Genomic DNA, 13,355 nt, shown 5'->3' with positions numbered 1-13,355 from the left:
TGGGACCATCAGTTGTGTTGTGCAGAAGTCTGGTGGATACACAGGTGATAGTCCTACTGAATAGATTGTTAGAATTTGTACTATGGCAAGAAAAAAGCAGCTAAGCTAAGTAAAGAAAAACGAGTGGCCATCATTACTTTAAGAAATGAAGGTCAGTCAGTCCGAAAAATTGGGAAAACTTTGAAAGTGTCCCCAAGTGCAGTGGCAAAAACCATCAAGCGCTACAAAGAAACTGGCTCACATGAGGACCGTCCCAGGAAAGGAAGACCAAGAGTCACCTCTGCTGCGGAGGATTAGTTCATCCAAGTCACCAGCCTCAGAAATCGCAGGTTAACAGCAGCTCAGATTAGAGACCAGGTCAATGCCACACAGAGTTCTAGCAGCAGACACATCTCTACAACAACTGTTAAGAGGAGACTTTGTGCAGCAGGCCTTCATGGTAAAATAGCTGCTAGGAAACCACTGCTAAAGACAGGCCACAAGCAGAAGAGACTTGTGTGGGCTAAAGAACAAAAGGAATGGACATTAGACCAGGTGAAATCTGTGCTTTGGTCTGATGAGTCCAAATTAGAGATCTTTGGTTCCGACCACCGTGTCTTTGTGCGACGCAGAAAAGGTGAATGGATGGACTCTAGATGCCTGGTTCCCACAGTGAAGCATGGAGGAGGTGCTTTGCTGGTGACACTGTTGGGGATTTATTCAAAATTGAAGGCATACTGAACCAGCATGGCTACCACAGCATCTTGCAGCAGCATGCTGTTCCATCCGGTTTGTGTTTAGTTGGACCATCATTTATTTTTCAACAGAACAATGACCCCAAGCACACCTCCAGGCTGTGTAAGGGCTATTTGACCAAGAGGGAGAGTGATGGGGTGCTACGCCAGATGACCTGGCCTCCACAGTCACCAGACCTGAACGCAATCGAGAAGTGTGAACCAGAGTGAAGGCAAAAGGGCCAACAAGTGCTAAGCATCTCTGGAACTCCTTCAAGACTGTTGGAAGACCATTTTCGGTGACTACCTCTTGAAGCTCATCAAGAGAATGCCAAGAGTGTGCAAAGCAGTAATCAAAGCAAAAGGTGGCTACTTTGAAGAGCCTAGAATATAAGACATGTATTTTCAGTTGTTTCACACTTTTTTGTTAATTATATAATTCCACATGTGTTAATTCATAGTTTTGATGCCTTCAGAGTGAATCTACAATTTTCATAGTCATGATAAGAAAGAAAACTCTTTGAATGAGGTGTCTCCAAACTTTTGGTCTGTACTGTGTGTGTGTGTGTGTGTGTGTGTGTGTATATATGTGTGTATATATGTGTATATATATATATATATATATATATATATATATGTATTAGTGTGTATTGATATGCTGCAAATTCCCTGTATATTCACTAGGAGGGCAATAATGAAAAATTTCACAACATGTCTGTTGACCTAAAACAATGGCGTAGTGAAATATCTGCAGTCATGTAGAGGCTTGAGATCTCCGCACGGCACTGTTATAAGTAATGAACGCCCCTAATGCCTGCTGTCCTCTGTCCTACTATTCATTAAATATAGTGATCATGTAACCAGCCTTAAGGTTGGGTGTATACAGCTAGCTCAGGTATATGTCCTTACAATCTAGGTAAATGTAGTTGTTCAACTAATAGGAAAAAAAATTCCAGCTAGGTTGCAACACTGGGTTTGTATGTTTGCAATCACGATAAACCTGTGGCCACAAATCCAGCAATGTCGCCGTGTAACGTTGTCCCTTCATGTCGCAGGGGACATCCCCTTTCAATGCAGCAGAAATGAAACGGTGGTGAAACCGCAGCATAACAAGCATATCACACAGGAGGATTTTCCTGTTAATTTACAGTGAATTTTTGAACCTCCTACTGAAGGGCTTGTTCACACTCTGCGTTTGTTTGTGTTTTTTTTTTTTTTTGCATGGAATAAAAAATGCAGCATTTTACAGTACCAGCAAAGTGAGTGAGATCTGACCTCTCATGTACATGCTGCTTATTTTTTCCCCTCCTTGTTATTGATATACCTTCAACACAAGGGTTTTTTTTTTTTGTTCTAAGATGCCCTCTTGAAGGGGTATTTCCATCACAGATATGTCCCATCTGTTGGGTCTGTGGTGGGAATAGTTCGTTATAGAAACCGCTCTTGTATTTTCTCACAATTTTAAAAGTGAATAATACACTTTTCGCATTACAGGCACTGCAGCTTTTATTGTTTCTTCAGGCATCAAAGTGAGGGGTCGTGGATGTTGTATCAGCTGCTGATCATGTGCTGGAAGCCAAGCTAAACTGCTCGTAGCACGGCTCCTCCTTTATTCTTGTGCTCGGAAGTATTTCTATCAGTCCTTGGCGTAAGTCTCCAGCTCGTTCTCATCAACAAAGTAAATGTCTCTAGTTCTATCTGCAATTCTAAGGGAAAATCTGCAGCCACAAAATCTCTACATTTTTGCCGTGGACAGAGACTCTTGGGGTACCGGTCCATGATCAGGAATAGCAGTGTTTTGGATGCAGCGCACTTGCGTTGCCTTGTACATTATAAGCACACTGTATGGGATTTATAGAAATGCCCACTGTGCTTCTGTTTGCGTAAACTCACCCATGACGCGGGTTTACGAGCCGCAGCATGTCATTTTCCACAATAGAACTGTTTTGGATGCGGTGAATCCGCATTGTTCCGTGAACACATGCGGACTTACCTGCGTGATTAGAACGCAGCGAAAATACCCTGCTTCCAAAGGGCTACGACGTCCTGATCGTGGGAACGTATCCTTAGGATTCCTACTTTTCTCTTAATATTCCGCCAGTTGTCACAGACCATTTGACACTTCGGCAAATTTCTTGGAAACAATTTTTAGTTTGTCTCGCAGTCCTGCCCTCACATGCAGGAGTACGTGCGGTACATAGACATGGGAGCAGACCGCATGTCCATGGTCTGTGCGGTAGGATATGCAAACAGATCAGTCCACATGAAGAACAGATGTGCAGTGACATTAACTATACAGAAGACCCTATTGTCGGGGCAGTGAACAGCAGAATAATAGTAGTAATGAGTGAATGTGTTCAAATAACGGGTTATCCGAGTATCTTCTGTGGCTCGGATAATATGTTCGAGTCCCGGCGGTTGCATGATTTGTGCCTGTTAGACAGCCGCAACAATGCCCGGATTTCCTGTTTGTTAGGGAATCCCCACATGTGTTGAGGCTGTCAAACATCTGCGAGACATGCAGCCGCAGAGACTGGAACGTAATATACGAGCACAGACAAGATATTCTGATAACACCCGAGTGTGCTCAGATCAAACCTTGTCCTAGCACATTCCCTCATCACTAGATTATAACACTAACCAAGCAACAATATATTTCCTATATTAGCACTCATGAGCCATTTATCTGAGTGTGTTAGGATTAAAGTTGAGCAAATATGGTCGGAATCAGTCGCCGAATCTGAATTTGCCATATTGGTGAACCTATTTATGCCGATTTTATGTTTGACGATCGATTCCGAACATATTCGTTCATTTCTACTCCCATTGACGCTCGCCTGTGCTTGGTGATCATTGTAAATTCAGTATTCACCGCCGATCGCAATCTGAACCGAATTTTGAAAAATCTGCTCAACTCTGCTTGGAAACTTTTAGCCCTCTTCTGAGACTACCTGCCATTGGCAATTATCACTAGCTAAAATTGTGTCTGGCCATGCGTTTTTTTTTTTTCCCTGCAGTATTGCTACAAAGACTATTAGGAACTAATCTAGGATCAGGAATACTCTACTATCAGGATGCTCTAGGAACTCTATATGACGGACGTTTTTGTTTAAGAGTGCCATCTTTGTTTTTTACAGATGAAACCCTGTGGAATAGTGAATGGCGCCGTTCACATGTCCATGATTTTTCAATGCAAAATTATGGAAACCGATCCAATATTGATCCTTGTGTCTGATCCAAACCGGCAATGCAAGTCTGTGACAAAAAAAAAATCAGACATCGCTTGTAGGCCATCCATATTCTGTCTGTTTTTCACAGACTGCTAGATAGGAAAAGATGAATAAACTGTCTGTTTCCATTCCAAGAAAAACTGATGGGACTTGGACTAAAGGCTGATGATGATAAAAACTGAAACTCTTGACACTGATTTAAAAAAAAAAACAAACCAAACTGATGAAACACAGACCAATTTTCTCATACGTGAAAATAGTCTGAATGAGCCCTTAGGCTGGGGCTGCACGATGACAGGTTGCACGGCCAAAGATTTTGTTATCTGAAACACGGCAATATACAGTAATCTGGTGTTATGTAAATCCAGTTCAGATTCCAGATGGTGATCTTCTAATCAGCCCATGCCAACCTCTGCATGGCGTCATTGTGAAGGCTGATTGAAAGCCCTGCGCCGCATGCTCGCTCTGTCGCCATGAATAGAATAATATGAAAACCCTTGGTAGCCTGAAATGCTTTTCTTATACAATGCCCCGCGTACAGCAAACTATAAATATCCCCCCAGCTTCATATGTATACTTATTGAGATTTTATTGAAAAGATTTCTGCCCTGTTATACAATACGACACCTGAACAATCCTTCCTTCACTATTCACACTGTCGAGATTCACAGTCAGAAAACCCGCTCTTATAGAACTTAAGACAATCGCTGAAAAGACACACTCTTAAAGGAGTTTTTGTTTTTTTGTTTCTCTTTATGCTTTCAGAAACTGTAGTACTCGTCTGTGGTTTGGTTGGACTCACAGTTCAGCCCCATTAATTTGAAATGGGTAGCGCTGCAAAACCCAAACCAACCTGTGAACAAAGATGGCGCTGTTTTACACGTCAGACACAACAAAGCCGTGAGGGAGCTGAGAGACATTGGCGTGACTTGCAGCCTTCGAACTTGCCCATCGGCACACACATTTTGTAAATAGCGTCTTCGTTTTACTGGTGGTGTTCTGCAAGAAATCTGCCTTGTGAATATACCATAACTGAAAAAAATTGTTTCAGGGTCTGATTATCAATATCTGGGTGTGTTAGAGATTGCCTCATGTTGATAAAATTGAAAAGTGCTTGGAAAAACGAGCAACTTTACAGTTTATTTCTTAATAAGAATACATACTCTCTTCTCAAGAACAGAGGGTGTTGTGAACTCTCTTGATCTGACGTCTGAGTCGGGGCTCCCTCTGGTGGTTGATGCGGGTAGTGGAGCTGCTCGTGTTGACAGAAGTCTATCACCTGAAGACGATGATTGGAAGTCAGGGGTTACTGACTGGGAGGATTTAAGTGAGCAAGCTTCCTTCAGTTGCTGCTGGTGATTTGGTTTCTCTTCCTGTGTATTGTGAAGTCTGCTTTTTCCCCTCCTTGGTCTTGCATCATTCAGATAAGTTATTTGTTTGCTGGAATCTTTTTGCGTTTGAAATAGTTTTTGCCTTTCTCTGCTTTGCTGTGTGGGTTCAGCATTATTCCATGCTGGGATTTGTGCTGGACCCCGCTCATATATCACAGCTTATGTCTTTCTTTTCAGTATTGCTAATTCCCTGTTATATTCGTATCTTTTGCTCTGCTTCCAGTTCACCCCAGAATGCTGATCTAGTGGGGGAGCGGTCGTGTGGCCTCAGTGTTTTTGCATATCAGACGTGTTGGATTTTTTAGGGTTTTTGCGTGATTGCAGACAGTAGCTTTTCTGTCCTGTCCTATCTAGACAGTTTGGGCCCCAACATTTGCTCACTCTATTTTCTGCCAGCGTTTGTGCCCCATCTTGTCTCACCGACAATATATGTTTGGGGGCTAGCTATTCCTTTGGGGTTCTACTCCGGGGCAGTTTAGCTTTCCCCTTTCTTGCTTTAGGCTTACTTAACTCTTTGGCTGTGCCGAAGTGTCTAGGGCATCGTAGGCACGTCCCACGGCTAATGCTAGTTGTGTTGTTAGGTTTAGGGGTCTGCAATCCGCTAAGTTGCCAACCTTTCTGGTTTCCTGGTTGCTTAGCTGATTCCCGGTAATCCTCCTTGGTGACCGAATCATAACAAGAGGGATTTTTAATTCCATAGTTTCATACTAGTTACCTAGGTTACCAGCCACCTCTGCAGTGTATCAGAGGTGGTTTGTTTCCTAGGCAAGCAATGCACTCTTGTAAGTCATGCCCTGATGTTTTCTGGCACTCCTCTGATGCTGTATATTTGAAGCTGCCTCTGCTTGAGACAGTGCACAGTGCAGACCAACGGCGAGACCATGCCACTGGTCTGAACTGTCAATCTTCAGATGTGCACCGTCCCCAGAAAATAAGATGAGTTCTTATACTTAAAGGGACTCTGTCAGCACAAACTGAAAGTCCAAACCAAATACATACTTTAAACAGTCATTTTGTGCTGACAGTTCCTTTAAGGTGCCGATATACTTAGATAGCTGTCAGCTTAACATTCATTTATCTGACTCTGCTAATCATGTGTGTGAAGGGAACACAGCATAGCAATGTTGTGTACCTGCAGGTTACCTGTTGCAATATCCAAATTCTCATCATGTTCCACTTAGACTCCAATTCTGATAATAATTATACAACAAAGAATCTGGGTTTATGCAATTCCCTACGAGATGGACGTAATAAGGTACTATATGGGAACCAGTTTGGCCACTTCAGGAGCCAATTTAATATTTTATTAGTAACCCAGCAATATGACCTCAGCCGGAAGTTGCCCAAATGTCGAGATTTTTCTTGGCCTGCTACCGCTAGCAAAGGTGTTGCCCACTAAAAACACGGTTGACTGTTATGAATTGAGTCACCGTAGGAGGCAAAAGCAGAAATACAAGCTAAGTCCAGAAAACCAGAGAAGTTGGCAACTATCAGATTGCAGACCCCTGAACCTATCAACACAACTAGCAGTAGCCGTGGGGGGTTCCTACGATGCCCTAGACCCCTCGATCACAGCCGGAGAAGTACATAGGCCTAAAGAAAGAAAGGGGAAATCTAAACTGCCCCAGAGCAGACCCCAAAGCAATAGGCAGCCCCCAACATATAATGACAGTGAAGCAAGATGAAAATACTAACACAGACAGAAAGATAGACTGAGCAAAGACGAGGCCCCACAACTACCTAGATAGGAAAGGACAGGAAGGCTGCTGTCTGCAATCTGCCAAAACCCTATCAAAGACATAAGCCAACAAGCTGATATGAAAAAGGCCCTGAAGCAGCTAGGCTTCAAAAACTAAATCAGCACTCAGGTATTTTCAGAAGACAGAGCTAAATGAATTCAGCACACCCCAGCAGGGAATGGCAGAAATCCAGAAAAACAAAGCAAAACAAAGTCAAAGCACCAGGCCGAGCAGCAAACTTAGCTTCAGAGGAGCAGGAATTCAGACTGGTCTCCAAGGATCCCACAGAGAAATCACCCGCAGGGCAGAAGGGCGTCGGCAGCCTTATATCCAGTCAGTAACTCCACTCAGCCAGTCATCATCATCAGCCTCAGGTGTTTGATAATCAGGCTCACTACCTTTCTTTACCAGAAGAGGGAGTTCCTCGGGCCTCAGTAATGAAGGGGAAAATGAACTCCCAACAGTTGACATTAAATGTGTCCAAAATTGTTGGTACCTTTCTGTCAAAGTAAAAAATAATAAACAAATGTAAAACAGTGATAATAAACTAATACAAATTGCCTGGACAAAAAATGATGTTAAGCCCCGTCTCACATAGCGAGATCGCTAGCAAAATTGCTGTTGCGTCACCTATTTTGTGACGCAACAGCGATCTCGCCTGCGATCTTGCTACGTGTGACACATAGCGGCGATTGGGCCCCTGCTGCGATGTCGCTGATTGTGCACGAATGTCCTGGGCCATTTTTTTGATCGCTGGTGTCCCGCTGGCCAGCATGCATCGCTGTGTTTGACAGGGACAACGATGAACGACCTCAACGACCGTCGTATCGTTCCGTATCGTTGCTGTGTCGCTATTGAGATCTGACTGTTTGACATCTCACTGGTGACCTCGTAGTGACGCATCAGCGATCCCTACCAGGTCGCGTCGTTGTCGGGATCGCTGGTGCGTCGTCAAGTGTGACGGTACCCTTACACCTAGAAAAGATTGAAAATAACTTTACTTATAAAGAGTTATAAAGACATGTTTAAATAAAGCTGTGTAATTAACATTATAGGTTTCTACAAACTTGTGATCAGTCAGTCTGCCTATTTAAAGAGTGAAAAGTAGTCATTGTGCTGTTTGGTATTATGGTGTATACCACACTGGGCCAAAGAAAGCTAAGGAGAGTCTCAGAAGATTATAAAGAAAATTGTAGAGAAACATCTTTAAGTTAAAGGCTATAAAACCATCTCCAAACAGCTTGATTTTCCTGTTAAAATAGTTTACAGTCTAAAGTAGCCAACTTCCCTCAACGAGGCCACAAGAGGAAAATCGATGACCAGTTGAAGGGACAAATACGAGTAGTAACAAAAAAGCCCAGAACAACTTCCAAAGAGATTAGAGGTGAACTTCAAAGTACATCAGTGTCAGATCCCACCTTCTGCCGCTGTTTTGGCCATAGTGGATAGAAGTTGAAGTCATAGAAGTTGACTGAGGAGAAATCCACTGTTGAAAGCAAATCCTAAAAAAGTGAGCCTGGAATTAGAAAAAATGCATATTGACAAGCCACAAAGCTTCTGAGAGAACATCATTTGGTCAGATAAGACCATGCTGGAGCTTTTTGGCAAGTCACAGCAGACCATTGTTCACAGACCCGAAAATGAAGTAAACAAAGAAAAAAGATTGTACCTACTGTGAAACATGGAGGAGGCATGGTTATGTTTTGCTCTGATTTCATGCATTCGGCACAGTGTGACTTGAATCTGTGCCGTGTACAATAACATTTCAAGACCAGCGAGGCTTTTCAGAACAAAATGCGCTGCCTAGTGTTAGAAAGCTTGATCCAAGTCACTGGTCATAGTTCACCATAATAGGTGAAAAAAAAACACTAAAAACATCCAAGAATGGCTAAGGGTACCGTTACACCTAGCGACTCACCAGCGATCCCGACCAGCGATATGACGCAGTCAGGATCGCTGGTGCATCGCTAGGTGGTCGCTAGTGAGCTGCCACACAGGCAGATCTCACTAGCGACATCGCAGGGGACGGGGGTCGCTACTTACCTGTCAGACGAGGCGATCCTGCGTCCTCCCGCCCGGCTCCACGCGTCGCTCGTCGGCGCCACAGGAAGCGCAGCAGGAAGTGACCGACGAGGAATGGTCCAGGAGCTTCTCGCACGATCAGCGATAACCAGCGGGGGAGCCGGTCGGAGGTATTACATGCAGCGATATCGCTAGCAATATCGCTGCAACGTCACAAAATCGGTGACTTTACAGCGATATTGCTAGCGATATCGCAGTGTGTAACGGGGGCTTAAGAGTAAAGCAATGGACTCTTCTAAAGTGACTTCTATGATCCCTTATCTAAATCCTATGAACATCTATGGGAGCTGAAACCTGATTTCTCGAGAAGGCACCTTCACACTTGAAGCCTCATTCACACATCAGTATTTGGTCAGTAGTTTGCATCAATGTTTTGTATGCCAAAGCCAGGAGTGGAACAGAAAAGCTATATAATTGAAAAATTGACACCTGTTCTGTGTTTTGGAGACACTTCTGGTTTTGGCATACAAATACTGATGTGTGAATGAGGCCTGAGACAGCTGAAGCAGTTTGTTTACGAGGAGTGAAACAAAATACCTGTGGACTAGTGCAGACGTCTGATCGAGAGTCACAGAAATACTTGGATTGCAGCGATTTGCCTCAAAATAGTAAATATTAATTTAAAAAAAGCCATCATATTTGTCCTGGCAATCTTTCATTATTTCTTTTTCTTTTCAAAGCAATGTCTGATTTTTATTAGTTGATATTCAGGAAATGTAAACTAAAAATGACTCTTCAGTTACATGTTCTTGCTATTGTGGGCTTTTCTTTAATGTCTCACACTCGTACCCACCGTATTGTCAGTCTGATGGCGATCCAACAACAGCGGGTCACACTCGGACCAATGATGCGCTATGGGGCACATGTTTGACTTTTTTTTTTTTTTCTCCCTCGGCCAAAAAAAATCTCAGCGTTCAAAGTTTGATCCAATATTCCAATCGCTCTTGCCCATGCAAGTTAATGAGTGTGTGTACGCTGATGACCTTTTTTGGCGGCCTCACACAAAGGAGATATTTTGTTCTCCATCTTCTCACATAGTCTGATCGGAGTGTCAGGACCATAATGGACTTGATTCTCTCAGATGACAGAATCTACGGTTGTGTGGCCCCGGCCTATCGCAAGGTTACCACCAATTTTTGTCCACGTGTGTGTGTGTGTGTGTGTGTATATATATCTATATATATATATCTATATATATCTCTATCAGCACAATTTTTGAACATTTTTGCACGTGCATAGCAATGCATTACCACTGAGGCAGTAGATAGTGAAGATGCATTTGTCAGTTTTATTGAATATCGAAATATTAAATGTAGATCCGTCTCTATATCTGAGGGTGTCCTATGCCGCCATAGTGTCCCTATCCATGTGGGGTCTGACATCTGAATCCCCGCTGATTTTTAGACGCGCCTTTACACATTGTCGTTGCCCTGTACAGCAAAATACTAATTCAAGTGATCAGAAGTTTTTCGGCCCGATACTCTATTGGGGGAATGTTTTTTTGGTGTCCTGTTGTCAGAATTGTGAGTGGAAAATTTAAAAGGAATGCTGATACATGTCCGTCCTGCTGGATCCATTTCTGTGATCGTTGTCTCCAAATCTGTATCTTACACTGCAATGGTGTTTTCCCATTTATGCCAAATCCTACGAGGGCAGCAGTGGGGATAGTGGTGAATTGCCCCCTCACCCGGGAGCAGGAGGAGGTGGTGGACTGAGGGTGAGCTGCGCATGCGCGGCAGCTGGAGCCGGGGCGGCAGGGAGGAGGCGCAGTGTGCCGGGCTCAGGCTGGCCTGTGTCAGCTCGGGGCTCTGTGCTCGGACTTGTTCCTGCCCCTGTTCCCCGGCGGCCAGCAGTGAGCGCACTCACGTGTCACCGCGCACCGGCCGCTCCGGGCGCCGCCACAAGTTTCCACCATAAGTGACCTCTCCGCGGGATGTGCAGCCGGAGCACCGGGCAGGAAGGCAGCGGCTGCCGCTGAGCTTATGTGCCGGTGCGGGCAGAGCAGGGCGGGCAGCGCTGCAGGACGGGTCCCCATGACAGTGAGCAGCAAGTCACCCGGGGACAGGCAGGAAGGAAGCGGCCACCTCTGTGCCACCTGCGGGGGGAAGATGATCCCTCACTTCTCCGAAAATGCCGTGATCTCCCAGAACACCATCCACCAGCTGTAAGTGGCCGGCGACGTGCTCAGCCTGGGACCGCGCAGTCCTGTGTGATCTGATGGTCGGTGACGGCTCCTCTGTGTCCTGCTGATCGGGGCGCTCGATCCGGACTAAAGTTCGGTTATCTGGGGTCTGGTTGAACCAGTGGTATGTGTGACTGATCTGTGGTCCCTGGTGATCGGCTTCAGTGATCAGTGGTCTGGTTTTCTTATCTGTGATCAACTTCTTTCCCAATAACTCTTGGAAAATTCCTCCTATTCATTCCTATGGGGAATCCACTTGTGCTATAATTAGGAGTTTTTGGGGCTTTTTTTTTAGGTCATTTCTTGGAGGATCCTGATGGAATTTGAGCTGATCAGTGTCCAATCAGAAGGCTGCAAAGGACTCTTCGGAAAAGAGAATCTCAACATAATAGATTCCTGAAGCTTTTTTTCCACTTCATAAAGCAAAAAAACCCCTCATTGTGAGCATAACCTTCATTATTGATCTGTGGTCTAGTGGTGACTGTAGCTGGTCGATCTGTGGTCTAGTCGTGATTGTAGCTGGTCGATCTGTGGTCTAGTCGTGATTGTAGCTGGTCGATCTGTGGTCTAGTCGTGATTGTAGCTGGTCGATCTGTGGTCTAGTGGTGACTGTAGCTGGTTGATCTGTGGTCTGGTGGTGACTAGCTGGTTGATCTGTGGTCTAGTGGTGATTGTAGCTGGTTGATGTGTGGTCTAGTGGTGATTGTAGCTGGTCGATCTGTGGTCTAGTGGTGATTGTAGCTGGTTGATCTGTGGTCTAGTGGTGATTGTAGCTGGTTGATCTGTGGTCTAGTGGTGACTGTAGCTGGTTGATCTGTGGTCTAGTGGTGATTGTAGCTGGTTGATATGTGGTCTAGTGGTGACTGTAGCTGGTTGATGTGTGGTCTAGTGGTGATTGTAGCTGGTCGATCTGTGGTCTAGTCGTGATTGTAGCTGGTCGATCTGTGGTCTAGTGGTGACTGTAGCTGGTCGATCTGTGGTCTGGTGGTGACTAGCTGGTTGATCTGTGGTCTGGTGGTGACTGTAGCTGGTTGATCTGTGGTCTAGTGGTGACTGTAGCTGGTTGATCTGTGGTCTAGTGGTGATTGTAGCTGGTCGATCTGTGGTCTAGTGGTGATTGTAGCTGGTTGATCTGTGGTCTAGTGGTGACTGTAGCTGGTTGATGTGTGGTCTAGTGGTGATTGTAGCTGGTCGATCTGTGGTCTAGTGGTGATTGTAGCTGGTCGATCTGTGGTCTAGTTGTGATTGTAGCTGGTTGATCTGTGGTCTAGTGGTGATTGTAGCTGGTTGATCTGTGGTCTAGTGGTGACTGTAGCTGGTTGATCTGTGGTCTAGTGGTGATTGTAGCTGGTTGATCTGTGGTCTAGTGGTGACTGTAGCTGGTTGATGTGTGGTCTAGTGGTGATTGTAGCTGGTCGATCTGTGGTCTAGTGGTGATTGTAGCTGGTTGATCTGTGGTCTAGTGGTGACTGTAGCTGGTTGATCTGTGGTCTAGTGGTGATTGTAGCTGGTTGATCTGTGGTCTAGTGGTGACTGTAGCTGGTTGATCTGTGGTCTAGTGGTGATTGTAGCTGGTCGATCTGTGGTCTAGTGGTGACTGTAGCTGGTTGATCTGTGGTCTGGTGGTGACTAGCTGGTTGATCTGTGGTCTAGTGGTGACTGTAGCTGGTTGATCTGTGGTCTAGTGGTGATTGTAGCTGGTCGATCTGTGGTCTAGTTGTGATTGTAGCTGGTTGATCTGTGGTCTAGTGGTGATTGTAGCTGGTTGATCTGTGGTCTAGTGGTGACTAGCTGGTCGATCTGTGGTCTAGTGGTGATTGTAGCTGGTCGATCTGTGGTCTAGTGGTGTTTGTAGCTGGTTGATCTGTGGTCTAGTGGTGACTGTAGCTGGTTGATCTGTGGTCTAGTGGTGACTGTAGCTGGTTGATCTGTGGTCTAGTGGTGACTGTAGCTGGTTGATCTGTGGTCTAGTGGTGACTGTAGCTGGTCGATCTGTGGTCTAGTGGTGACTGTAGCTG

At 45.0% G+C, this 13,355-nt stretch overlaps 1 protein-coding gene across 4 annotated transcripts in view; it reads left to right on the top strand.

Moving 5' to 3' along the window:
• Window positions 1-13,355, top strand: part of SSH2 (slingshot protein phosphatase 2) — a 260,325-nt gene that overhangs the window by 191,986 nt on the left and 54,984 nt on the right. Inside the window, exon 1 of one of the 4 annotated variants that reach the window (XM_073565424.1) lies at window positions 10,866-11,319. The exons of the other annotated variants lie outside the window; for them this stretch is intronic. Within the exon in view, the coding sequence (XP_073421525.1) occupies window positions 11,138-11,319 (182 nt within the window). The 5' untranslated portion in view covers window positions 10,866-11,137. Of the gene's footprint in view, window positions 1-10,865; window positions 11,320-13,355 lie in introns of those variants that run through there. 4 annotated transcript variants of the gene reach the window in all.

Source organism: Dendrobates tinctorius, unplaced genomic scaffold (genome assembly GCF_039654945.1).
Source record: "Dendrobates tinctorius isolate UK_male_01 unplaced genomic scaffold, ASM3965494v1 ptg000016l, whole genome shotgun sequence".
NCBI classification, from domain to species: domain Eukaryota; kingdom Metazoa; phylum Chordata; class Amphibia; order Anura; family Dendrobatidae; genus Dendrobates; species Dendrobates tinctorius.
This window is presented reverse-complemented; position numbering and strand designations above follow the sequence as displayed.